The sequence below is a fragment of the Psittacula echo genome (genome assembly GCF_963264785.1).
Source record: "Psittacula echo genome assembly, chromosome: 4".
Taxonomy (NCBI): Eukaryota; Metazoa; Chordata; class Aves; order Psittaciformes; family Psittacidae; genus Psittacula; species Psittacula echo.
The window spans coordinates 3,931,720-3,959,715 of record NC_137738.1 but is presented as its reverse complement, the minus strand read 5'-3'; the positions used below and the strand labels follow the sequence as shown (position 1 = coordinate 3,959,715).

At 40.7% G+C, this 27,996-nt stretch overlaps 1 protein-coding gene across 1 annotated transcript in view; it reads right to left on the bottom strand.

Annotated features, from left to right (window-relative positions):
• PLB1 (phospholipase B1) overlaps nucleotides 1–27,996 on the bottom strand; it is a gene marked incomplete at both ends in the record, with an annotated part of 75,899 nt that overhangs the window by 27,357 nt on the left and 20,546 nt on the right. Inside the window, 23 exons of the mRNA XM_080614996.1 lie at nucleotides 120–185; nucleotides 1,307–1,387; nucleotides 1,532–1,583; nucleotides 5,353–5,461; nucleotides 6,678–6,721; nucleotides 7,764–7,831; nucleotides 9,576–9,634; nucleotides 10,339–10,399; nucleotides 10,804–10,863; nucleotides 11,500–11,571; nucleotides 12,043–12,138; nucleotides 12,857–12,961; nucleotides 13,596–13,677; nucleotides 16,259–16,356; nucleotides 17,020–17,085; nucleotides 18,475–18,555; nucleotides 20,488–20,539; nucleotides 21,441–21,549; nucleotides 22,384–22,427; nucleotides 23,786–23,859; nucleotides 24,912–24,970; nucleotides 25,661–25,727; nucleotides 27,218–27,298. Coding sequence (XP_080471122.1) covers nucleotides 120–185; nucleotides 1,307–1,387; nucleotides 1,532–1,583; nucleotides 5,353–5,461; nucleotides 6,678–6,721; nucleotides 7,764–7,831; nucleotides 9,576–9,634; nucleotides 10,339–10,399; nucleotides 10,804–10,863; nucleotides 11,500–11,571; nucleotides 12,043–12,138; nucleotides 12,857–12,961; nucleotides 13,596–13,677; nucleotides 16,259–16,356; nucleotides 17,020–17,085; nucleotides 18,475–18,555; nucleotides 20,488–20,539; nucleotides 21,441–21,549; nucleotides 22,384–22,427; nucleotides 23,786–23,859; nucleotides 24,912–24,970; nucleotides 25,661–25,727; nucleotides 27,218–27,298 — 1,686 coding nt within the window. The remainder of the gene's footprint in view (nucleotides 1–119; nucleotides 186–1,306; nucleotides 1,388–1,531; nucleotides 1,584–5,352; nucleotides 5,462–6,677; nucleotides 6,722–7,763; nucleotides 7,832–9,575; nucleotides 9,635–10,338; nucleotides 10,400–10,803; nucleotides 10,864–11,499; nucleotides 11,572–12,042; nucleotides 12,139–12,856; nucleotides 12,962–13,595; nucleotides 13,678–16,258; nucleotides 16,357–17,019; nucleotides 17,086–18,474; nucleotides 18,556–20,487; nucleotides 20,540–21,440; nucleotides 21,550–22,383; nucleotides 22,428–23,785; nucleotides 23,860–24,911; nucleotides 24,971–25,660; nucleotides 25,728–27,217; nucleotides 27,299–27,996) is intronic.

Here is a 27,996-nt window from a genome sequence, read left to right as displayed (position 1 = left end):
ATACGCTTGGTGCCAGAATGCGAAACAACACAACAGAAGCAAACAAACAGAAGAGCTAGCACCAGTCAGTCGTGTACCAGTACAAGCTAGAATGCAAGGACAGTTTCACAGTCACTTGCCTGCTCATGCAGAATATCAAGAGTTTCTTGAATCCTCCTGGTGAAATTCACAGCTGAGTAGTGATCCTGAGAGAAACAGAAGAGATTACTGCTAAGTGGAGACACAGGCATTTGGGTTGGGAGGCTGGAGAATCACATTAATTCACTTTCTTTTCTGGCACACAACACTGTGGTCGGTCGACTGCTCTTGCTTCTTTCTAGAGACCAGGTATTTTAAGCATATCAATTAATCTAAAATGTAGACAGTCTGGGTAAAATTTTGGATTTAAAATAAACCTTGTTGAGTAGCAGTATATTTAACTCAAATCCACTGGGTCCTTCATGTAAAGATGCAGGAAGGAACCCAATCTGAATGTCTGCATAATCTGAATGAACAGCATAAACCAAGCAGCCATAGGTGTGCTCAGAACCAGCTGATAAGCTCTCATAAAATGAGGTGAAATCATTGTCAATCAAGGTCATAACAATAAATAAAGCTATAAAACTTGGCGGCAGCAGCGAAGATGCCTAGTGAGGCTCCTGCAGAAGCAGCAAATTTCTCAAGCACAAGGGGGTACAGGAGAATTGAAAATGCTCACGAGAATTTAGCATTTTAAAGGCAAGAGAGTAAAAGCTGGCAGAGAAAGGTGGCCTCTGCTTGCCACCTGCCCACTCAACTCCCATGATCTCCTTATGGCAGCTCTAAAGGCTTCTCCTCAATCCAGAGAAGAATAAAATTCAAATGGTACTGGGCACTGCACAACTTTCCTAATATGCACCTCACCCATCCCTAGCACCTCCCTACACTGTGAGTTATGGGGTAATGACTCCTGTAGGATCGGAGTAGTGGTAGTTCAAAGCAGTACAGTTCTTTCTCAGATGTTGTAATGAGTCCGTGCTAGCAGTAGAACAGTTACCACATCAGAGGAGTGAAGCTTTTCTTCCATTTTTACTCATGGTCAAAAGACAGTAGCAAAGACAGTGATTCTTACCTTGGACTAAGCCAGAGAAAACAAAACCATACTATGCTGTAACTCGTTTTATAGCAGGGCACTGTCAGCAGCAACCCCCATCAAAACATACAGCAACACATATATAACTCATCTTATCTCTGTGAAGGGTCTAAGGATCCATGGATCTCCTTTGATGTGTTTCTACATTCACATCACAATCCCACTACACTTTCAGTTAACCAGTTTACTACTCACAGGGTCTTTGCAAAAGTTGCACAGATCGTTGCCTCCGATATGTACTGTTATCAGCTTCCAGTCAGCACTGAAGTCAATTCTCTGTGCAATAAGGAAGAAAATAACAAGCCTGAATTTCCTTGACTTTTTGATATGCACATCGTATCACTGCAGGTGGTTGTATTGTGTGAAGCAACACCTGTTTCTTTTCATGCTGTAAGATTAAAGGAGTCCCAGGCAACTTACAGGATCAGTTTGCATTAGTCTCAGAAGATTTCTTGCTTGGGCTGGTAAGTGCCTGCAGAGGAAGACAACTTGTGAGTGAAAGAAGCACCTGTATGGAAAGCTCAACATTAACGCTCTTCAGACATCTTAAATCAAATTGCCAGATATCATGAGGGTTGAGTGAGGATACAGTACAATACTCATGTTGCTGTGATCAAATTACAAATTTGTATCTTTGTGGAAAATCAATATCAAATTGAACTTGAACCCTGATTTTTCTAAAATTCAATAATTAATCTGGAACCATAAGTTTAGCTTTCTTTTTTTTTTATCAGTGCTTAGCACCTAAACCAGTTGAAAAGCCAGACACAGAAACATGTTTGTAAGCAAATGAGATGGCCTGTTTAGAGCTAGGTAGCCATCAGCCTATTCCTCCTGGACTAAAACAACAAGGGAATCCCAAGTCCCCATATTTAACTGATCTCTTGAGCAATGTTTGTGCATAAACCACAGCTCATCTCCCTGCAAAGCTGAAGTGTCTCAGAGTTCACTGTGCACACCTCCCTCATTTCTGTAGCCTGCACCCGGAGTCAATACTTCATTTTCAGTTATGTAAAACATCTCTGTGCACACTGCCTTTCAGGGTAAGTAAAAACCAAGAAACTTTCCAGATTATTCAGGGAGGTTAAGATGACAGCCTTGCTGTTTTCCAATAGCCAAGTGATCACTCCCCCTCTCTCTTTTTTGCATATACACACACACATATACATTAATATATATATATAAACAAACTTCCCTGAATTTTGAGTTACTCAGATCGAATGCTTCAACCTTGTTTGGCTGCCCTGACACGCTGATCCTCAAATATGCATAGAAAAGAGAATATGGTTGGAAAGCTTCGGCCTTCCAGGCAGCTTTGTACTATGGTATGAGCTGCATCTCCCTCCAGGCTCCTGTTAGAAACACTTCACTGCCTGTCTATCATTTCTGGAAGCATTTCAGCTGACATTAATAAGCATGACACTTGTTCTGTACGGCAACCAGAGCTTAGCTCTCCGTTGCAATACAATGTTTATGGGAGGAACAGGAGATACCTCTCACTACCCTTCTCCAACTGAATACTGGTCTAACACTAACATAAGAGTATTTACTGGGCAATGAACCCTGTCATACATCTACTTGTGATACAGACACTGTAAGCATGTAATAGTTCTGTTCACTGTTGCCCTTGTCCAATGTCATAGCCACCTTATTTACATCCTAAAACTATCACAAACCACAAGTGGTCACAGTTTTCTTCTGCTCTTACTATGGAAACCCCTAAGCTAGGGCATCAGTTTGAATATTGCTCCAGAGGAAAACACCACTTACAAGCTGACTGTCTGCAACACCTCCATTTTCTCATGCTGTCACTGAAATGCTGGTGCATCCTGAAGCAATGCAGTCAGTAAGATCTAACACGAATGAAGCAGTGCCAGCAATCACCCATCCCTGAGCTGCACTTTCCACCAAATATAGATTCTGATCAACAGAAACGGTTTGCTAATGGGAAATACAGATATTTTCAGTTCTTATCACCTGTCCTCTACTCTCAGTCCTAAATTCTCAACCTCCTTTTTTTCCATGTGAAATTGGAGATCTCAGCCAGGCTCTGCTTCAGCAACATGCTTCAGATCTATCCTTAACTCCAGCATGTACGTAAGCACTTTGGCAATGAATGCAGATAGGCTTGGGAACATCTTACTGAATGAGACCTGCATTGCTACATTGCCATCAAGTTAACACAAAGCAGCCAATGATTTCATTTTAGACACCCTTACAGCTGGTTTCCAAAAGCTGGTAAAGTGCAGAACTACCTGATTTTAGAAAGGTCCCAGTACTTCTGGAAAGCAGTTTCCAGATTGGTACCCAAAACCGAGAGAGGCCACAGAACAGTTCTGAAGTACTGACATTAGCTGGTGGGCTCCTTTTGCCCTTTGAATCAGAGAAAAATTAGTATTTTTGGCTGATGAAAAATAAATGCTGGATTGCATCATCACCCCAGGACCAAATACCTAAAGCAGGAGAAACAGTTCCTTATGTTTGAATACATTTCAGTGTTCAACTAGGATGCATGCATCTTCTCAGGTGCATCAAGAGCCCAAACAGAACAAAACAGACAGACAGATATGACAAAACAGAACCCTAAAAGAAGCATCCCAAAGTTCAGGGATATTAGTGAAGTAGTTTACAGGACTTTACTTTTGCACACCTTTTTACAGAGAGTCACAAGACAGAAACAACAGAAGACTAGCAGAAATCTGGGACAATTGTTGTCTGCATCTCCTTGCTGGATGTTTACAAAGCATGGTTGCAGAACACGGATAGCTTCACTTCATCATGTTTATCAAGTCCAGCTTCTTGCATGGGAAGAGAGAAGACTAATTGGTATAGACGAAGTAGACAATTTTTCATTAGATTAACATGCATCAACTCGTTTCATTCAGCTAACTTTAACATCTTGGTTGCTACTGATACAAGCTGCTCTAAGTCTTGAGAGTGACTTAAGAGGTTGTATATCCTGTTTAAAGTCTTCCTATCACTCAAAAAAGCCTGTTTAGGGTTTAACTGATACAAAGTACAAACCAGGCACCTATCTTATTCTTTCCTATAACAAGCAAAAGCTGAAACTAGTCTGGATATATGCTGCATTTAGAAGCATGTTAATAAATTCTCCCTGATGGCTGTATCAGAGCCATAATCCTTGCATGTTTCACTGACACACAGATACACTGAGTCATCACTAGGAAATAAAATGCCTTCTCTCAGGTATGGGCAGCTGTAGGATATATCAGGGCACCTAGCAGGCTATGTCTCTCAGTAAATAAAAGCATTTACTGAGATTGCTGGTATGAGTCAGGATTACTCAAGGCCTGCAGGAGAGCAATAAAAATATCCAATAAATCCTTACAATCTTTGCTTAGATTTAACAAACTCAAACACCTCACTTAGCTTCTGAGCTTCACTTCCAAGACCTCTTTGGGAAGTAAGAGGGATTTTTTCCTTAAACAGCCAAGATAAGGTCTGGGTAATACCAACTAACAGTGTCAAATCCAGGGATGGTCTGCCAGAACCTGTGCCCAAACTATGACTGAATTCCAGCAGCCATCTGTTTTGTTAATTAAAGAGCACTGACTCTTTCAGTAAGAAGCCAGGGATTTCTAGGATAAGCAGTATAGCAAAGCTCAACTCATGCAGCCTCCCAGGTGAGACTATCAGCAAAAAGCCAAATTCAGATGACGGCAAGACATTACAATCCCTATGACATTGGCAGAACTGGTTGCAACTGCACCAGGTCTGCAATGCACCAAACCCCATATATACCATCACTAACTCTTTGGTTTCAAGACTGTGGCTGTTCTTTTTACTCTCTCTTGTCCACTCCTGCTTGCTTATTCAGAAACCTGAGACAAGAATTATGGAAGAGTTCATCTACTTTTTCTTCTATTATCTCTTTAACATTTCACTACATGCTCACTTTCTGAAAACATCCATGCTCTCAGAGATTTATTAACAGATAAATAGATAAATTAATAGATGGTCAAGAGGAAGAGTAGAAACCACCACCACCAGTTTCTGCCAGTTTCTTGATTGTGGATTTCATAACCAGGACTGTTATCTTCATTTGAATGTTCAGCTATGAAATAAGCCCATACATTTAACAGGTTTTTGAGCTAATTTAAACCCTAACTAGACTGGTTTTGCTTGCTCTTCAGAGCAAGTTGTGACAGCACAGGAGACAGTTGAAAGTCAATTAGATGAAGCATCCATCACCTGCATATGTTAAACAAGAAGCTACGTACTCAGCCTGTGCTCCAGGAACTGCCTGGTTAAGGAATGCATTCGACTCATTCGCACTCCCCGTACCAGTCGAATAGCCCACTATTGTAACATTGAACTCTCGAAAGATGTCTGAAAAAGAAAGATAGCAACGAAGGGAAAGTTATTACACCTTCTGCCTGCCTCAGGGACTCGCACACACCAGCACTGCTACAGTTCTGCTCTCTGACAGCACTGCCACAGCTGCTGCAGCCTCCAGTCCTCTAGATGCATCCACCAAACAGTGGCAAGAGGGATCACCAGCTGGCAGTGATGCAGACAGCCCTGGCCTTGTTGTGCCCTGCACTGTCACCAGTGGATATGATGAGCAGAATTGAGAATTGCTGTGTATGGTAATAGCTTATGTTGTGGTGGTTAAAGCCTAAAATAAAACCCTCAGTCATATGATGGTGGCTTTGTGAAGCAAACCTGAAGGGGGTTTCAGCCAGGGGATCTGGGTCTGCTTCATGGCTGTGCAAAATCTCTTACTACTGACAAATATGAAGATGAAAACCTCAGATGCATGGCTCTGATGAAATACCAACTTGTTCTCCATTACCTCCATAGAGGCTTCCAAAAGGAAGTCAATAGAGTAATTCACAGCTGAGAGTGAAAATGGTTGCATTATAAACTATAATCTCAAAGGCTGAATTTAACCACATTTCAAATAAAGGCTCTGTCAAATGTAATAGCATCCAGTGAATCCATTAATTGCTTATTCTGATTATATTGTTGTTACATTCTGCTCATAATAATGTGAACACACAGAAGGACAGTTTACTGTTCCTCACCAAACAGAACTGTATTTTTAAAGCTGATCCAAACTGACTCTTGAGTGGCTTTACATTAACAATAGACTGAGCTACAAGAAGTTGCATGTTTCAGTAAAGAGAAAGTTAAAATTATTCCCTTCAGGTTACATTGTATGAGTAGTCAGCTATATTTACCAAAGAGGTCTACTCTATGCAAACATCTCCTCTTGGATAAAGCTGTGGTGGATTATTTATTAAATGCAAATGTTAATTGCATCACAAGCACAGACATAGCAAGCTTTTATAGAGATTCAAATAACACTCACCAAGCAGTCAAGAAGGGAGGGGGAAAAGAAAGTAAGGGAATTTCTAGATGCTTCTCAGCTTCACTAATGAAGCCAGGCTTTTATTCATTAGTCCTATGATATTGTTACTTTGAAAAGTAGTTCTTGTTAATTACTCTAATACAGCTTTGAGATACTCTGTAAACACATCATAAATTAGCCCTCTCCCTCTCTTCAATCTTGCCAATTAGATCTAGCAAAGCATTTACTTACTAGGTAGAGTTGTCATGTTCTCTAATGACGCATCTCCTCCAATACTAAAACAGGAAAGAGAAATCCTAATCACTCATCTCTTAGCTGGACAAAGACAACAAGCAAAGTGAAAACCTACCACACATCATGAGAAAAAGGAAAGGATGATTAATTTGGTGACTATCAATCTATCAGATTACATGCAAAGGACAGAAGTGGAAGTGCTATTGGGGAAAATGGCTGAGTTTTCAGTGGTAAAGATGCTTGCCAGAAGGATTTAATGGTCTTGCAGCTGTACAAGGGTGTAGTCAATCGTGAAATGGCAGAAAATGCCTGAGACAATTACATACTCGAATGGATGAGTCCTAAAGTACTGCAGATTAGAAGGTCAGCTTTGAGACCAGTTCCAGCCTTGTGAAGCCACTCAAGGCAGTACCAAACAGCCAGCCCATGGGAGACAAAAGAGCTGCAACAGCAGCTCCTCATTCTCAGCTCCTGCATCCTGCACATTGATGTTCTCTCAAGCTTTCCAAATTGGTGGGGCACACTGAGGCCACGCTGTGGCTTATGGAGAGGTGTTAGGACAGCACAGAGCTGCTGAAGTCAATGTCAACTGAGCTACATCATCGCACCAAACAAATTTAGTCTTTCACAACTGTGTGCTGCATGTGGTTAAAGTTCTCCAGTTGAACAAACCATTTTCCATGGTGCTACAGAAAGCTTTGAAATAGCAAACATTGAGAAGTCCCAAAAGCAGCAAGTTATGACTTATTTGTACCAGTGATTTTTCTCCAGCTTTGTAGATTTACAACTCGCCATCCCACCATAAAAATACGAACAGTCACAAGCAGCCAAAGATGAAAGCATGAGAGAAGTCACAAGGCTAGTTTAAAATCCATTGCTTAAAACACTTCCTGTGAAGGCACCTTTATGACAAATCCTGGATCTTGGTACATCTTTCACAAGAAATGCTAGCCCAAAAAGCAACATTTTTTTTTTTTTCCTCTCAGATTTCTGACAGCTGAAAGACCCCAAATGTGTGGAAAGGAATAATATTCTTTACAGGAGAGAATACATCTCTCCTCATCACTTTGAATGAAGACTTACCTCCAAGACAGTCCCCGATACTCGGTGCTCAAATCCAGGAGACTATCTGAGGCAATTCCTGTACCAGCCTACACATTAGTTTTCATTAACCAAATGAAATTAAAGCACAATTACTAATGCAATAGTCATACATAATAATTTCATTTACTTTTGAATGCATCTCTTCAAAAGCTTTAGAAAGCATCTGGCTTTCTAAAGCCTTCCTTCTGAAGAATGCATCAATATCTTTTGTAATTATTTACAAGCAACTTATTGTAGGTGACACAAAATATATGATGGAGCTGGGGAACAAAGGGTTTTTTCTCATGGGTCTAGAAGAGCTGAATAACTCATTTATGGTTGCATTAGTCAATAATGATGAAAACATGTCAAACATACCTATAAACTTTCTGGCTAATGATAAGAAACACTATATGAACTCAACAGAGAAAACAAACATATCTCAGAAGGAAGCACTGTGATATCTTTACACCAATTTGAAAAGCATTTTGCTAAATAGTCTTGTAGCAGTACTACAGCAAAGAGGAAAGCACTCTACATTTATGCTAAAGAAAGAGGCAAGCTAGCAACTACATCCCTCCTAAAATACCACCAAGAATTCAGAAGCAGAGTGCCTGACAGCTGTGATACTATAGTTTCATCCTAAATTTGAGTATGGGGTAGTACAGTACAAGACCAGGTAGACTGTTTGCTACTACCTTAGATTAAACAGCAATACTACATTTTCTTCCATATATAAACTTGCTTGGATTAATGGAAGACTGGTGTTCAGAATGACTATGCACAGGTCAAGCACAGCTCTGACAACAGCAATGCATCACTGCACTGTCAATGAAAGCCCTATTCTCAGTTCCTACGGAGTATACTTAGAAGCAGAAACACCTGCAGGATCCTGGATATTATAACGTGGCAACCACAGCTATATACAGAATATTTGTCAATATTGCAAGTTTGCATTTAAAAGCTTCTATTTATTTCAGCAGCCTCCAGTGTGTAGGAGTTTTAGCAACATGCCTGCCAGAGGGTTGTAAAGGCTTCATGGTTTGTACACACAATATCGTTGTTGTTAAGGCTCAGATTCGGAGAAACCTATGTTCCAGCTATGTCTTTCTGCCCAGTGTTTCATTTGAGCTGGCTGTAGAGATTCAGTCTTTGACCGGTATAAAAACAGCAGGCAGAAGGACATAATTGGAATATGCAACATCTCGATCTTGAGACTTATCTTCCAGACTGCTTAAGATAATCATTGCCATCAAGAACTACATCTTGATAAAGAAACTAGCTGTGAGTTAAAACAGGCACACACACACAAAGAGACTGAATATCTTCTTAAATTGATAAAGTTGGAGGGCTCTTACCCTTGTGCATCCTTATCTCATTGGATAAAATGCTACTATCCAACATCCCTTAGTCACACTCTGTTCCTGAAAGGACTGAGGGAAAGGAACAGGTTCACCAACCTGGTTCTATTCAGAAAAACTCTGAAAAACACAGTAACCTAAGGCTGGTGCTGTGTCCCATTAGTTTCAACAGCATCCGATCTCTTCTGTCTGCAATTCAGAAAGATATTTACGCACCTCTTTAAAGGGTTTGCCTGTGTTTTGCCTGAGTTCAAAAGCATGTGAATATGTGCGTGGGGGGAACAGAGTGCTGGAAAACTGACACCTTCTTTCTTGTTCTAGCTGCTAGATCTATTATCATCCACAAATGAACAGATCTTTGCTTCTAGGTACAACAGCTATTTCCTCTCTACCGGAGCAGGCACATGTTTGTAGTTTTACCAAGAGAACAGTAAAAACACTGTCTTCTTACCGTCAAAGAATCCCCAAGGGCTGCTATAATTTTCACATCAGCTGGCTTTAGGGAATGCACTGCAAAGAAAAGAGAGAGACAGTTGAACCCGGATAGCAAATAGCTATTCTTTTTCACCACTGTGTGTGTGAAACATGCCATTGTGCTCAGACATGTTTTTGCAATACTCAGGTGATAAAACAGGAGCTCTCTCCAGTTCATCTCATATGGTTGTAGCAGTAGCATATGCTTGTTATTCAGCATGTCAGTGGTTAACATCGCTAGTGAAAACACAGAAGAGCAAGGAGAAATAGTAAGTTGCAAACAATATCCAGCACCAAGCTGAAAGTAGAACAGCACAGTTTAGACAAAGCAGGAACAGGAAAGCTCTAAAAAGGTGGAGAAGAAGAAGATAACATGAAGTTATTTGAAAAACTGAATACTGCTATGCCCTAGGCTAACATGCATGAAGCCGGAGTTCCAGTTTCCTTCCCCAAGATTTAGGTGGTATCACTTACAGGCTATGTCAGCACCCAGATTTGGATTTTAGCATGAGATATTTTGAAGTTCTCCACTGGCAGTGAGTTAAGTGAAGCTACTTAGTCAGAATGCTACCTTGCGTGACAGTATGGCTCTGTATCTATTAAGCAGCTGCTGAGAAACATGACATCTTTTCTGAGCAGTATTTTTCACAGTCCAGCAGTCATTTCAGCAGAAATAAAAACTCATCTTGAAGGACAGTTGAAGGTAATTCAGCCTCTTAACATAAAACAGGCAAGAGTACCTGAAGTTGCAGGAGGGGAGGATGGAGACCTGTCCTCGCATAGCAGCTGGCTTCCATAATTCTAAAGAGAACAAGAAGGCTGAATAGCATTTGACTAGCAAATACAGTCAGTAGTAACTAGGATCTTCCTAGCAGAGGCCAGGTGGATAAACCAGAAACTCTTTAGCATGTAATTAACCAGACAGGTCTTGGTTGCTCATTCAATAGTCATATTTGGTATTGCTCAGACTAGGGTATCATCCTGCGCTGATAACCTTGCTGTCTGAGCATGTGTTCTTATAGGTGTTTCTGGATGTATTTTGCTTAATTCTGGGAGTGCTTTCCTGTTCCATGCCATGCAGTCAGCCTCCCAAGCCCCTTTGAACAAAGACTGATTTCACCTCCAGTGCAGATCATGACTCATCTGGTTACCATACAGAAACAGATGCAGCAGAGTGGGATTATGATGACACAGTTGACACTTACCGGAGTTTGGTTAGGGTATGTGTAATTACTGTTCTTATATGTCCTCAGGAATGGCTCAGCCTACAAAACAAGACAATCTCAGTCAATGCAAAACACCGGAAGAATATATGTAGATTTCCATTCCCCAGCTTTCAGTTCTCAGATGTCTGTAGATGATTAGCATCTTGAAGCAAACGAAAACCCAAACAAACAAACAACCACCCACCCAAAAAGGCATTTTTAAAATGCCTACAATAACAATGTAAATAGTTTTACACAGCCAGAACTTACAGAATATGCTCAGGACCCCGCTGTGTGTGATTAACAAGAAGGTTGTGGTCTTACTGCAAGGTAGTCCCAGTGACCTCCACAAAGCTATGCTGACTGATGCCATCATTTCTCTATTTCTCCACTGAAGCTTCTGTTATTCAGTGTGGATACTTGATGACCTTGACTAGGTAGGCCAAACACCCTTCCCTCATGTTTTTGCCAACCATGATGTGTGACTGTGAGGAAGCTTATTGCTAAGACAAGCTTGCCACCCTCCATCTAATAGGGAAGCACTCATACTGCTACTGGTGGCAGAGGCACAAAATAAGTGGGGAACAGTCAGCTGCCCCTCATGGACACAGTGCTCCAGGCAGTTGGTAAAGGCTCATGCAGACTCCCAGCCACATATAGCACCTCCACATAAACACAGACACCTTTTAAACTTACCTCAGTTGGACACTTGAAAACAACCTCACAGTCCATTTGCTGATTATTTGTCTTCTCCCCTAAGGGTTCCATCTGTGAAAAGATGGGGGTGCAAAGAAGCAAAGTGAATAAGTATCAGAGAGCAGCAAGTAATGCTGTGCTACCAGCCACTGGAAACCACCTCTGCAGCACAGCAAGACAAATGCAGTGTACTGCACCCATGCTAATGGCTGCCTCCATGCACTGCTTCTTAGCATGCTGAAGAGTCTAATACACATACACCCTGGATGCAGCCTGATAATCAACATGCCAGGCAGGCATCATCTCCTTGAAAGAATCCTTAACACCCCCAGCCTTAACATACTCTGAGATTTACTAGCTTGATATGACTGGTTTAACAATTCAAGTGAGCTTTTTTCACATGATCACTCTCATTGTAAACACAAATCAAGGGTTTGGAAGAGATAGGGCTAGCTACCTACTAGCTCCTTGAAGGGCTTTTTTGCTGCCAAGGGCAGGATGGAACAGAAAAGGGATGACCAATACATCCTTTAGAAATCTTACCATGTTATTCCACAAAGCACGTGCAGCCTGGGAATGAGTCTTCTGGCTGAAGTGGAAACAGTCTGGGGCAAAGTATGAAGTGTCCGGCAATCCCTCCTAGAGAACAGGATGAGTGCTGTTACAGAGGCAGTAAATATGCAACAGGCTGTGCATTATCCCCTCTCTCTTCCAGAGAAATATTGCAGCTAACTTCAAACTGAAGTAGCTGCAAAGGCCTCTGAAGCCAAGAGAATTAAACTGGTCCATAGAACACTAGTAATTCAGAACTAAGAAGCCTTTGAAATCTTCCAATATAGGATTTCCAAAGTAATAAGGAATACAGACCACTATGACTGTATGTATGGAATACCTGGGCACAGATATTGATGATTGTATTCTTTACTTCTCCTGAGATTCATACAGTACAGTCTTCTGAAGCACATACTAAAAGTCATCTACCAAAGCACTGGAAGGGACTTGTGATGTATAAGGAAGATAGGGAGAAGTGTCCCCCTGCTGAAGATTTTGAGCTAAATATCTACTGCATGGTTGTCTGATTGCTGTGGCATGGACTCAGTGTCCCAGACCATGTCTTCAAGGTCTGTATTCCTGTTGCCCATTATCTACAAATTATTTCATAAGGATTTTCTGCAATTTTAGATGTTAATTCAACTGAATCTTGAGTTAAGATTCATATAAATATATATATAAACTGCATGTAAATAATTATGAGGCTAGAAAACTGCTGGTCGCGCTTAAAATCAAGACAATTTTAAGAAGTCAGTGGAATCACACCAGGATTTAATGTAGGGGCAGGTGTTTTGGTTGTTTTTACCTGTGTTTTTGGCATCTTAATATTCACTGAAAATGGCTGCATGACCACTGTGAAATCATCTGTAGTGTCATACCTTCCACTCTCCACTAACTGGCGTGTTCTCTCCTAAAGAGTGAAAGAAAAGTTGTCACTGTTCCTCCTTTTACATTCAGTTTATTGAGTCCTTTCATCCATTTACATCTCAGCCAGGGCTTTCCCCTCCCTAACGCAGAAACCCAGACATGGCTGTGGTTTCCAGCTCACGCCAGGCAGCCAACACAGCCGTCTTTTTGAGACACGCATCCCAGGCTTCTTTGCAGAGGCAGCCTGGGGATGGGTGCCTGACTGACACCAGCAATTAGATTTTCTGTCAAAAAGATGTTCTTCCAGAACCACCGAAGCGTCTTTGATTCGGCTGACGTCCCATGCCCGAAGTTTGTTCCTGAGTTATCATGTTCTTTGACTTAATCTGATCTTCAAGAAGATAAGTGATCAAAAAACCTGTGGGCTCTCTGACGTACTCTACTTTCTTTAGCTCTTTAACAATCTTTCTTGTCTGTTTTCCTGCTTTAGTGAAACAGAGTTGGAAAGATCTTGAGCCTACTCCCATCTCCCTCTCACCCTTCTTTTGTTTTAATCACAACTATAAATATGTCAGTAAAATGAGTGGAAACCATCCCCCATCTCCATTAGCTTCTCTGTGGTTGTTTGATCAACAGGAGGGTGACATTAAACCTGTAACAAATGCCACATGTCTTACCTGATACCTTCTGTTAAAGTAGACCAACTTCTTGAACTCATCAGAGTTGTCCTCTGGGTTTAAAACACAAGGACATGAGAGCCTGTGGGATGAGAGCATGGTGCTGAGGTCTGCTCCCCATTTTATCACCATTTTTGAGATGACAAGCTGCAGGGTTAAAAGCTTCTTGGAGGGGAATTTCTCTCAAAGGCTGCTCAATGGGAGCATTAGCTCTCACCTCCGAGTTTCTCCACAGCTCTGACTCTTGAGCAGAAACACATTTATTAAGCATAAATTCATGACAATAAAGTAAGGAAAAAGCTCCATGCAAGCAAAAAGCACACTGGATGCCCATGGCAATGTTTTGGCAGCAGTAGTGAACCTTTGTAGAGAGAGGCCAGGGCTGCCTGCAGTTCTAGACAGCTTCAGTGAACCAAACACAAAGCACAGCTGAGCCTGTCAGCCAAGGTGGTGGTGCCTCTGCCAAAACCTGTGTGAGAAAGGGCAGAAAACCCTAGAGAGGGAGAAGAGGAGAGAGCAACAGTGGAATAAGGAGGAGATGCTCCCTGACAGAGCAGGCACACCCCTGGAGGGACTGCAGCCTGTGGATGAGCTCACGCCACAGCAGGCAAATATGCTGGAGCACAAGACATGTGAGAAGGAAGAAGCAGCAAAGAGAGATCTCTATGTCCAGACCCTGTGCCACCCATGCCTCACTGAAGAGACTGAGGGTACCATGCAGCAATAACAAAGAAGGAAGGAGAAGTGCCTGGTGTGAACTTGAGCCTGGAATGAAGAAGGATACGTGCTTCAACTGTTTAGGTTTTTTGTTTGTCTGTTTCCCGATACCAGAATCGGTAATACTTATGCTAATGGACGATAAATTCAGCTACGTTCCCTAAATCAAGTCTTTTCCGCCTGCAATGGCAATTGGTAAGTGATTTCCCTGTCTTTATTTTGACGAGCTTTCTTGTTTGCATTCCTGCCAAGTGCCACAGAAGCAACCCACCACAACACCCGCTCATAAATACTCCTGCACAATGTGGTTTTCTTCAGCAAGCATCCCTCAAGACAGAGTTCCCTCAAATTCATTCTTAATCAACTGAGAGGGTCACAAGTTAGAGGATGTTTCACATGAAGGATGGCAGAACACCAGAAGAGATGCCAACACTGATGCTGGAATCTCCATCCTTCAAAAGCCATGCCAACCAGGGCCATTCTAAGTTTCTGTGAACTCACATTGCTCACATTTATTCGTCTCTGAAATCTTGATCCTTCAAGCACATGATTTTTTTCCTGATGCTTCCTCGTCCTGGGCATGCCTCATTATTACTTGATAAATTCAAATGAGAAAAAAGACTGCTTTTAAAAATCCTGTCATACGATCACAGTAAAGCATCCCTGAGAGAACTCTTAGAGAAATACCTCCTATAGAGACGCAGTTGATACATACAAAGACCCCATCACCTCCAAATTTGTCTTAATGGATAGCAAGCAATAAAACAATGTTTTATTTCTATGGTACTTCTATATGAAAGGCAATGCAAACCTAGACTGTGTTTTCAGATGTGTTTCAGTAACATAAGCAATGCAAAATGGGCGGAGATGTAATCTCTTTTTAGGTGATTTGCTGCTCTCAGCAAAAAAAAGAGAGACAAGCTTTCAAGACCAAAAGCTTTCTTCAGGTCCTTCAACTAAATAACATGGCATTCATTGTCTTAGGATCTGCTTAGTACCCTGTAAGCTTAGCTTGCTGCCATAGAAGCGAACGTTAAATTCAATGCGGCACCTGAAATGAAGGGAAAAGGTTAAAGGCATCTTGAGATAATCTAATCTTAAAGGGTCCACTATCACTATTTAATGATTAGGGTCTTGAGATAAATGTGTGCTCTAGCCAGTAACCTTTGTTAAAAGGAAAACCTACAACTGATTATCAGAAGCACCAGCACTCTAAGTTTAAAAGTTAATTTTCCACGGACAGCCACCAGAGAGCCCTTAAATCAGAGTAAGAGGGTTGCATCTATGTTCCTCCTATAAAACCTCCTTCAGTGGCTGCCTGCATTCATGGGACAAGGTTATTCTGCCTGTCTGTCCAGAAGAGCAGAGACCTGCCACCTCAGTGGCAGATTCGCTCTGACCTGGGAGGATTGTTGAGCCACAAGGCAACACGCAATGTGATTAAGCATCCCAGACATCTACTTGAGAGACTAATTAACCATAAAACTAATAATCAGCAATGAGATTACAGAGGTCAGAAACTGCAGAAGCAAGTGGGAGAGTTTTAAGACTGCAGAAAGGTAAATCTGTAAATAAAGATAGTTTAAAGTGATCAATGATGAAAACCCTGTGTCTTAGTCTCTTCTGTCTTTACCCAAAAAGAACACAGCTGAGCTCTTTCTGCTCTGGCTTGAACACCCTTGCAGTCTAAGTGATGAATCATTGAAATGGCACCTCCACAGAGAAGTGGTAACAGCAGGGCTCATCAGATACAGAGACAGTGACAGACAGGTATTTCTAAATGCTGTGTTGAAATCAATGTGTGGGTACATGTGCATACACAGAGGAAGGTTTTCAGTGGTCTGAAATACTAGAACCTTTTCCCTTTAAGGAAAAAAGTTGCCCAAGAAAACCTTGCAGCCTTCAGTGAGCAACAGTGAGAGCTGTAACATAAATCATCTTCAAACCTCATAAGCAGCTTTGGGCATATATTGTTTGATGCGTGCAGCTCCCGGAGGCTTACTATGTAAAGCACTGTCACCAGGTTCACAAACGCCCGTGGAACCTGCCAAGAGAACAAGCAAACCTGTAGTCATCACCCAGAGCACAGAGTGCCATCTTGGCCCTTAATACAGCCACAGCAGACCTCAGGTAGCAGCCTTCTGATTCACGCAGCTTGCATTATTTATAACAGAGGTGTTCAAAGTAGCTCCTCAATAATTAATCCCCCACATGTACGATACTAAATTACAGCCCCTGTCTGCACTGCCTGTTCTATTGTAGATGCTGATGTATGGTCACTTGAAAATGATGACTTTAGAAAGGTCTCAAATTGGCTCAGACACTCGAGTACTCTCATCATCCTCACCCTCATCTGGAATATCAGAATCTCTCTCTTAATGACCACAAAAATATACTTATTTGCAGCATAATGAACGAGCAAAGCATCTCCTAGCCACTGAATACCACAGGTTTGTTCAAATTTGTTGCAATGCCTTTTACATTATCTTTCTGCAGCACATCAGCTAGAACTGAGCACATCCTTATGCCTTTGGTAAAATACTTCTCTAGCCCTCTTCTGCCTCTCACAAAGATTTTCCTGCAAGCAAGCACCTCTGCATACAACAGTGCTCTGCGGATGAAAGCAGGGAACTCAATCAATAACCAGTGACTGCTTTACAAACAGGACACTATCCCCACTCCCATATACTAGAAAAGTTTGGTTTACCTCTCTGTGAAGTATGTCCAAAGATACTTGTAGATTGTAGGTGTAGTTTTCAGGAGAATAGTGTATCTGTTGAAGGAAGAGGGTTGAATTTTGTTACTGGTTTGTTCAAGCAGGCCCAACACTGACTGGCTAGAGTCCCTCACAGCAGCATTCATGTTTCTGACTCTGAAGTCAAGAGCAACAGAGTCTTAGGCAAACCTGTCCTGCCTCTGCTTTTCTTCTTTCCCATCACAGCTGTCTCACAAGAAAAAATCTAGTGGCCACTGGATATCAGTGAGGGAGCAAATTCAGGGGCATTATCAGACATCACAATATCCTCCATCCCCAGGCTTGCTTGGTTTGGTCTTAAACGCACGGGTAGTGACAGGGATCAGCTTTGGGACAGATCAGTTTGTGTAAAAGTAAGTTTGTTTCTACTGTATGCAATATTACCAACATGCCTCTCATATGCCTGCCACAAATAATAACTGGCAAAGCTTAGGCGTTTATCTTGAAATTAAATCACTCTATATACTTGCCTCTCAGCAGCAAGATTTCCCTGTTCCATTTGAGTGGTTTAAACCCTCTAATTTAATTGTCTCATGTAATCCAACTTTTATTTCTTCACTTATGGCCTGTTCAACAATCAAATAAGCTTCCCTATGAGAAACGCCTGCCTTATTTTCAGCCTTAATTCTCTTTGATTTAATTTCAAACAGAAGTTCATTGAGAGCCCCACTGGCCTACTCTACAAAACTAGACAGCTCAGTTCCTTTATTCATTTCCTAAATCACAGCTCACCAAACACATTGTGGCTGGCACTATTTGTAGCTGTGCAACATAAGGGAAGTATCACTTTGATCTCTGGATGCAGGCGTGCTACCTCCTTGCCACCCACGTGCGTGTGCAACTGCAATTTCGTGTCTGGGTCAGGAAAACTCCTCACCAAGTGAAGAGTCTGCCACAGCTTTTCATCCCCTCTATACTCACACATAACAAAGGCTACATACAGTATGTATGTATATATATTATATACACCTATACAACATATGCTATATTATATATAATTACATCAGCATGAGCTGTGGGTAGAACCATTCCCATAGCACCAAAACTGGTAAGAGAACACCAGGTAAGACTTTGGAGTGTGACTCTGCACAGGGCAAAGATGAGCAAAAACCCTTGACCTTTTATCTACAGGTGGCAAAGTAACTAGATAATAGAAAGCCATCTTAGTTAATAGCAGAACAAAGTAGGGACAATTATGTAGTTTATTCTAAAGATATCACTTCATTTATCGTAACATCAGGTTGAACAACCTGAAGGTCTCAGTACAGTTACATTCCAGAGCTGTGCAAATAAGACCTAGCTTATTTTGGTCTCACCCACTGAGTTCTGACCTCTCACTCAACGCAATGCATAGAGACCCTGTGCCCAGGCTGGCCCACTTCACACTGTAGGCAGCAGGGGACTTACTGGGTTCCTGCAGAACTTGCACAGGTCATTTCCTCCTATGAAAAGTGTTATGAGCTTCCAGTCAGTCTGAAAATTTATTCTCTGCACACAGAAGGAGAATGAATGAAAGTTATTAATAAAAAATAAAAAATGAAAAAAAAAAAAAAAAAAAAAAAAAAAAAAAAAGGAGAGAGTGGCAGGCAACATAAATAAACACAAATTTAACATTTCTCAGGGTACCCAGCTATGGCTTTCTCTGCATCCACAACAAAATGAATTTGTAGGCACGACTGAAGATGTAGAAACTGCTACAATCTTAATGAGGTTTACAATATCAGTAGCACCATGCAAAATTGTTTGCTTCCAAAACCTATTGCTCAAAATCCATCTGGATGCTTTTCTTAATAATATCATGTGCAGACATTGAGTGACATTTCGTGCAGTTCTAAGAATATATCTTCGTTGCAAAAATGATGGTATATCTTTTAATGTGTTATAAATAATGCAGCTATCTTGCTGGAAAACCCTGGAGGGCGGTATGTTTCAGTCTTGCTGTGAGACAAGCTGCAAAGAATAGAGGGGCAATATTAACTCTATCTAAGAATACCAGTAAAAAATAGCACTTTTTCCTCTGAAAGGATTTTGCAGAGGGATAGCTAATGCAGGGTAATTACGCTATACTAAACACACACCTTCTTAGCTTTGAGGAAAGTTTCAGATATGCTCAGTACAATGTAGTAGATGTACTTGGTATTCTTAACACTTCTGTTTCAGTGCAGAACACCACTAAGAAAAGCAGCAATAATACATCAGCCTCAAGTGGTTTAAAAACATCTATCTTCAGAGACAGAAGGCAACATATTCCAACTAGTAAACACACTGTTCAGTAGGCTGGTCTCAAAATGTACTTATCTAAATCAAGAGAGGAAAAAATTTCTTTTCCTCCTGCACTAACCAGGTCTTTTAAAAAGAGCAAAAAAAAGAAAAAAAAAAGATCTTTACATGATCTTTAATATGAAGAGACTTTCTAGTCAGAAAGAAGTTCATTAATTAAATAAAAGGTATTTGCATTCATTTCTGTTGTGTGGTGTTTCCAAACCAATAGATGCGACACAACATAAGAATAGTAGTACTTATAAGCCTTGAATGGTTTGAATTAAAACCCTCCAACTGCTTCATTGTTAGTAGCTAATCCTTTTAATCTCATTTAAGATACAGAGTGAAATCTTGTTTATGAGAAAGTGAACCAAAAAAGAAGGTACTGCAAATATTTTTGCCAGTATGAATATTTACCAGAGTACTTATACCAGACATGCACACAGAGTTATCTTGAAGGCCTTTTGGCTGCTTTCCAAATGCACAAAGACAAATAATGTAACAGGTCACTGATTGCATAGCGCATTTGTCAAATTACAAATAGCAAACATTCAAAACACCAGTTGAGGTGAAAAACATGCAAGTGATCCTCAGCCTAATGTGTGTTTTACAGAACATAAATCAAATAATTCCTAACAACAAATGTGCAAGTCAAAAATCAGTTGATGACTCAAGAAGGGACTAAATTGTTTTTAAGAAAACAAAACAAGTCTTTTCCTCATTTCACATGTTCACTGCCCATGATTTGCCGCTTAAAAAGCTTTCCCTCAACACCCTCGCATGTATCATTATTGCTGGAAAACCCGTGCACTTACAAGATAATTAATAGTACCAGAGGCAAATCCTAGCAGAAGTGAAGTTCTGTCATCTTACACAGTGACACAGCTTGGGAGGGGAAATGTCAGCAGGGAATTTACAAGCCACTTGTCGTAAAAATTATAAGAAGATTACAATTATCTGGGTTTGATAGTAGCTATCACATGGTGTTATTTAAGACAAAGCTATGGACTATTCTGTGCTGACTCAGCCTGCACTGGGGAATATTACACTGTACACTGCTGCAGCTTTCATGTTTGGCATCCACTGTTGGCATCTGTCAGAAACTAATGCTGTCAAAGTAACTTCATTCTAAAGATATTAACGACATGTTAAACTCACAGTATCATTCTTCATGCGGTCCACCAGCCTTCTAACCTGCGCAGGAACATCCCTAAAAATAACAGAAAAACAAAGTCCTAAGAAATCAAATAATAAAAATGAAAACAGAATCCTGCATAGAGAGCAAAGCAAAGAGGAAAGCTGATGAATGGACATCCCTCACATAATGGGTAAAAAAAACTGGGAAAGTCCAATTGTCATTGGAGGAAAGCTATGATACCCCAAAAAGGCTATATTTTGAGACAGTGGTGGAAAAAAAAAAGAGAAAACAACTAGCATCCAACAGGCAGTCGACCACTTTGCAAATGCTGCATAGTTACACTTTTACAAGCTATATGGAAAATGCACTGTGCCACCACAAAATAAATGCATTTTGTTCCTTTCCAGCTTCAGGCAGATGCTATTGGTCACTGAAGCACCCATGCATGTATCAATGTTATTACATGGCCTCAAGCCACTGAGATGTCTTATAAGAAGTGGTTCTGAGAGAAAGATATATGATATGACTTTCACTGAAGACAGAGAATAGTGGTCCCTACTTAATTCCCAGCTCTACCACAGAGTGACCATAAGCAATCCACAATTTCCTCTTAGTTCCTGTACACAAACTCTTGACAAGAGGCTTTGAATATACCTCTTATGAAACAGTGATATTTTTCTCTGCCTCACAATACAGATGTGAGTCTTTTTGAGTACTGCTTGTAAAGTGCTTTGGGCTTCTTGGTTGAGGATCCTAGAGAAAGCATTGTTTTTTGCAGCTAATTTTGCATAGGTTGGAAACAATCACATTTCTTGGCCTTCGTGCTAGAGTTGGGCTAATGAAATATTTTTGGGTCTGCCTAGCAGCCTTTTATTATGCTCCTGACAAAGTCCAGGTTATGGGCCCTTTTTTAGTTAGACCTGAATTTTAAAGAAAAATCACTTTCTATTAAAATTTAGAGTTTTCCTCTTACTCAGCACAATTCCCTGCCACAGCTTGGTTGAGTGCAGCGTTATCTGTAGTCTCCCTTCCAGTGCCAGTGGAATACCCTATCAAGGATGGGTTGAACTCACGAAGAATATCTGCAGAAAAAGACAGCACCCTGAAATGTTGCTTACTGCAGCAGGTAGAGAATGAGGTCTAAAGATTAAATCTTAGTAAAAGACCATTGAAAAGCTTTGAGAGATCCTATCAAAAAATTAACTTTTAAGTATAATAAACGTGGAGTTTCATCACCATACAACTATTTTTTTGACTTCAAGATTTCTGAATTTCATGAATTCAAATATCTCATGACCTTACACAATCATCCTGGCTAGTAATGCTATTTTGCCTGGTAAGCGAGGCTAAGTAACACTACGCTCAGGCAGGAGGCTCCCATGCCATCATACTCTAACTGCAGATAGACTGGAATTAAATCCTTTAGCCTGATCTCCCCAGATGTATTAACTCCAAAGACCCAAGAATCCCTTCTACATCTTAGGTTACAAACCAGCCTTGCAAACACCCAGATCTGATGCCCTGACCTCTAAAAAGCATGTAAAATCTGATCTTGTAATGTGATTCTTCTCCTGCCTAAAACAACTTTCCCATACAGTTAAAATAGTTTCTTTAGGCTATGATCTGAGATCTTTGATTCATCTATCGCCAGCACATTTTGAACAGAACTATAACCGACAGAAGAACACTGAAACAACCAAACGCCTTGGAATTACAAAATACATAGTTAAGTCATGCACAGAAAATTACAGCCTGGTTGTTATGCAACTTTTACTCAGCACTGGGCATTGAATACAAAGGGATTGGTTCTGTCATGCTATAAATTTTAAATCTTTCTTTATGCCTTCTTTTATAACAACAGCTGTTTTGATAAACAGCTCCAGACATTTATCAAGTTTATGGAAAAAAGCACTTACTTGCTAGTGTCGTGACCGTGGTTATGTTTTCATTTCCTCCAACACTGTTAAAAAGAAAGAGCAAGAAAAAAAGTGTTCCAAGATACGATGGACTTGGTAAGACAGTGGACTAAGTAAGAGAGCTCCCCCTTTTGGGGTTTCTACACGTGTACACAGCACATTTTGTGGTGGTTGTACTAAATCAAAGCAAGCTGTTTGTGTGCATACCAAAGGGGTCACAAAATCAGAGACTCTGTCATAACCATAATAATCATAATTAAAAGCCCTGTACACTAGCTGCCCTTTCAATTCTTGCGTGGTTTGGCAGATGTTCAAACCTAGCTGAAAGAAATGAGAATTTTGAAAAGCTGCCATCTTTGCTATTATTGTCCCCAGTAAAATATTTATTACTGCCATTTTTAGTTAACAAACCCTTCGTATCCATAACAACAAGTTCTAAAAGCATATATTTCAAAGTGCTAACTAACTCCATACCTTTCGCCTCCCCATTTCACTCAACTGGAAGAATACTACTAGACTGTTAAAATTCACCATATGTCTGCGTGCTCTTTACTCTCCTTCATGTTGTAGAAAATGTTAGGATACTTTTTCCTCCAAAATCTCAGTAGATTATTGTGGAAGATCAAAATACAAAAAGTTGAACACCTCTATAGTATCCCTTTAATTTGGAATAGAATATTTTGAAGTGCTCTAGTACCTGTTTAAATTTCTTGTAGCTGCAGTAAGAAATGATGAACAGAAAATCAGCCTAACAGGTTTGGTATTAAATCATATAAATGCAGAATAACAAGTGAATGTGATGGCCTTTCTTCAGAGTGGCTGTTTGACATGTGTAATAGAATCCTGCATACGTAAAAGTTTGTACTGATCAATTGTTCTGCATGATGCAAGCAATACTGGAAAACGGTGAAGGAAACAGGTACTGCATAAGAAACAACAGCAGTAAATAAAGATCCTGTTTAGACTTCCTGTAGACCACTGATTTTAAATGTAGCAAATGGGTGGCGTGGCCCACAATGTGGAAGGGCAGACAGGATACACAAAGAGCAGGGAGAGAAACGCAGAATACACAAGTGATACAATGGTGCTGGGATCTACAAGTCTCCTTTACATTAGCTAAACCACGAGAGGACAAGAGATCATCTTAATAAGGGCCCTATTTCATTTGAGTATCTAGGTCTATTCCAGCCATGCTACATTGCACTCTACATAGCCACTAGTTTGAATATTTTCTTTATCATGAGTAATACACAACCATGTGCCTCCATGCAAAACTTAAAGTCAGATTCACTCTCCACAAGTCCTCACGTGCTACAGAAACAACTATATATATCAAAACCCAAGAAAATGGATTCTCTTCCCTCTGGGGTGGACTGAGGTGGTGGAAATTTTTGGGACTCACCTCCAAGAAAGACCTCGGTATTGAGTCAGGACATCCAGGACATCATAAGGTTTGGATGCTGCCCCATTAGCTGCCTGGAAGCAGAAGAGGAGTTCACCTTCAGAAAATAAACATTGCTACAGTAACTAGTTCTCTGACTGATCTTAGTGAAAATAATTGAAGGGTACATTAATGAAGCAAGCTACATCATGCTCCCAAAATAAACCAGATCCTTGTTCTCATGAGGATCAAGGGCTGAGGGTATTTTAACTCTGAGCCAGTGAATTACCCTCTTCTATCAACTTCTTCATTAGATTAAGCAGGGGAAAAAACGGTTGAGAATGTTCCAAATATTTATATCCTGAATTTACATGAAGAATAAATAAGATAGCAATGGTCCTGAATGAATAATTTGTTATAATGCTCCTCATTAAAAAGCGCTACAGTGATTTTATTCCTTCCTTCCCCCAGTTTCCCTAAGAAAGAAGTCTACAAGGATTTAATGTGGTAATCAGCACAGAACACACGAGAAACATGAACTGTGATATGAGCAGTGAAATGGTCGTCACTGATTGAAGAATCACAGCCAGTTTACAGGTGGTGAGTTTACAGAGTTCCAGGAACAGTGCCAAAAAAAGTTCTCAAGATAAGTTACACTTGACACACCTAATGTTATATTGTAATTTTACCCCAGTATTTAGTTAGTATAAATGGACACGGCTTTATAGGCTTTGATATCATATATACAGATTTATCATATATACATACACACACACACAATTATCTGCAGATTTTGCTTTCCTATTTACGCTGCTTACTTATGGCTTTGAAAGCCAATACCTTGGGAGCTGCCTAAAACCAATAAAGAAAAGCAATTGCTGCAAGTCCACTCCAGCAGGCTGGGTTTGCTGCTGCACAATCTGTTCTTGCAGCTCTTGCTTGTGTGACACTCTTGTGGACTTTAAATGGGAACTGTGCGCTCAGGTTAGTCTTGTGACTAGTCAGTCAAGGTGGAGCGTAGAAAAGATTATGTGACAAATGTGCTTAGCTCAATAGGGTGTAACTGTAGGCATTCTATTTCTAGTGTTAGAAATTCAGAAATGCTTTTTCATTACTTAATGATGGTTATCCAGTGATCTTTACTTACTGTGAGAGAATCTCCCAGGGCAGCAATCACCCGAATATCTGCTGGTCTCAAATTATGAACTAACACATAAAAAATAAAGGTAGTGTAAGGAAAAGAGGAAAGACAGAAAACTTCGAATTGTGTTGGCTAGCATTGCAAAGACAGTATTTTAGCATTCATGACAGCATCAGCTCAGAATTGCAGACATGAAAAGCATCAAATCAAAAATGATTCTTGGTACTATAGGTGGGTACTACCTACAGCGACAAGGGAGGCAGTAGATTTCAGTCTTGCATCTGTGCTTACTCGAATACCTTTTAACTGATGAAAATGACTAAAAAGCAGGCACAGCCTCTGTGCTAACACAGGGTGAAAATTTGGGGACAATCACATCTTCTGAGGGAAAACGAATCCCACCTAGTGACAAAATTCCACGTGGCTTTTTGCACCCCAGACTGAGAAAAGCCCCCATTCCATACATACAGTTTTTCCACCCCTGAACTGAAGAATGAACCCAACTACCTCCTATCTTTTCCACTGTCATTTTGTTTGTACATGGAAGGTGCAGTTGCACAAGCTTTCACCATCCTTGAGGGAGAATGTGCGTCTTGCTATACAACTACTTATGTTGTTCCAAAAAGGAACAAAGCCACAGTCAATACAGTGCATTGCTTCAAGTAAAAGTGTACCTTTCCTAACTGAACCCAGTTCGTCTTCCCTTTCTACCATTAAATGAAGTAGCTCTACAATACAATTGCATAGGGGCGTACCTGAAACTGGAACTGTATCAGAGGGACCCTGGACTAAGCAAGGAATATTTGTTCCGTAAGTTCTCTCCTGCAAAGACAGAGCACACATCAGACTCACTACACTGTGGTCATGATAAGTGATTTACGTCTCATAGCATTAGATTAACAAATGTCCCACATGCTTTGTATACCTCTACCCAGCTCACCCTGTCCTCAGGCCATGCCTACAAGTGCCCTTTGAAGACAGACACAAGCTCAGACTCCTCAGAAGTCGCATGGCCGTATCAGTGCAATGCAGTTGTTGCCTACGTGTAGGGCCAGTTATTTCAGACTCTGTCCCATGGCTGTGTTCAGCTGGGCATCAATTCTGTACTCCCATACTCCAAGCAAGGTGAGCTCACATCTCTTTGTGAGAAGGTGTTTGAATATCCCTGGAATGCACCAGCACTAAACTGTACCTTTGTCAGCAGACTCTGAGCCTGCCTTCTCCACATGCAGCTCTCTGTGTGCAGCCAGGGATTTGACCTTCTGGCTTTTTTGGATTGCAGCCTACTAATGGAAACATCCCCAAGGTCTACTGTTAGTGAAAGCTGAACATCAGTAGACCACAGCAGACCATTGCCTAAGACTCAAGGACACGTGCTTGTTCCAGATGTTTCTACAGAACTCTTTAGGTAGACTAACTTGCCTAGGTAACAGACACTTGCGTGTCTTATACCATTGCTTCATTTTGGGTTTATATTTTTTCATAAAACCAACCAAAACCCAAAACCCACAAACATAATGCAGTGTTGCTTCTCACCTCCTACACCATAGCTACTACTGAAAATCAGGGTGGTAGGTACCATTGCCACATGCAGAGGTATATACACCCTGAGTAACTAACAAAACAGATGGTAACATTAAAATGAGAAGAGAAACGTGCATTACTATTCCAATGATATACAGGCAATTTTGTGTGCAGATGTAGTCTAGACACTATGTTCTGGGACATGAAAATGAGCATTATCACCTCCCTTGGTAGCTGCTTGGGAGCACCAAGTTCTGCTCAGAATCAGAGTACCATGACAAAAAAGAGAGCACGGCTGTGGATCTCCACACATCTCATTTGCAGCCATCTCACAAAAAAAAGAAAACTGAAAATTCCATTGTTCTTCATTTTCACTATGGTGTAAACGAGGCGAATTCAGACTCACACAGTGGTGTGAGACTGATCTGATCTAGTTTCCTCCACGGTAGGGCTAAATGGCCCCATTTTCACTCTCTGCTTAACCCAGGGAAATTAACATTGTTATCCAGATGTTTAAAAAAGATTCTTAACTGTGAAGGTAAGATGTACTTTAGGCTGGCTGGCTGGACACGTTCACCTTAAATTACACTCTACAAAACCCACCAAGGGGAAAATGTGCTATTAAACATCTGATTACTTAGTCAAGCATGGAAATAAAGAGCTGGAGTTCTGTATTTAGTTTTCCCAGGTAGCACTGTTCAATCAGGCTACAACACACTCTCTCCCACCTGCCCTACTCTCTGGAATAGACTCAGTCCATGTGATGCAAACAAACAGTCCTACTATACCTGAAATGTTTCTTTGGTGTTTAATGTCTCCGGGGAGGATGAGTAGTTACTATTTCTGTATGTGAACAAATATGGATTTTCCTGCAGAGTGAAGAGAGTGGAAATGTTAGTGGAAACACAATCCGCTTCTGGCTAGATTTTCCAAGGGGAGAAAATCTTTACAGTATTAATTTTTGAATGACACTGCACTAGTGAAGTAAACCAGGTTAGACCTGAAAATTAATCCCTGCTATGCTCTAGGCACAGCACCACCTCTTGCCTTAAACCTAACATCAAACAAAACAGATAATTGAATTTCTTTGATGTTTTAATTGCTGCTCAGTGAGGCCTTTGGTTGCCAGTAATATTTTATCACTATCAAATTATTGAAGTCAGAGCTTAAATGCAAAAGCATTCAAGAACCTGTTCTTCGAACCAAAGATGCTCAGAGCCTGAAGATATTACGGCTCTACTGACAGCTCCAGGGGCCAAAATCGTTAAACCTGACAGCAGACAAAGTCAAATCACAGAAAAGCCAAATTATATAAAAATACATGGACTTAGTTTTATTGCTGACACACCTCTGATCTGCAATTAACAAATTCAGGTTAGCTAGTTATGCTTTGAATAAAAAAACCTGACACAGTAAGATGATTGAACTAAATTTTGTCAAATCTTTTTATTTCATAAAGATAAAACCCTGAAATTAAGACTCTGTGTCAATGAACTTTAAGAACACTGAATTTTTAACAGTGCAGTGCCTTGGCCAAGTGCATGTTCCCAACAGTTTCAGAAAATGA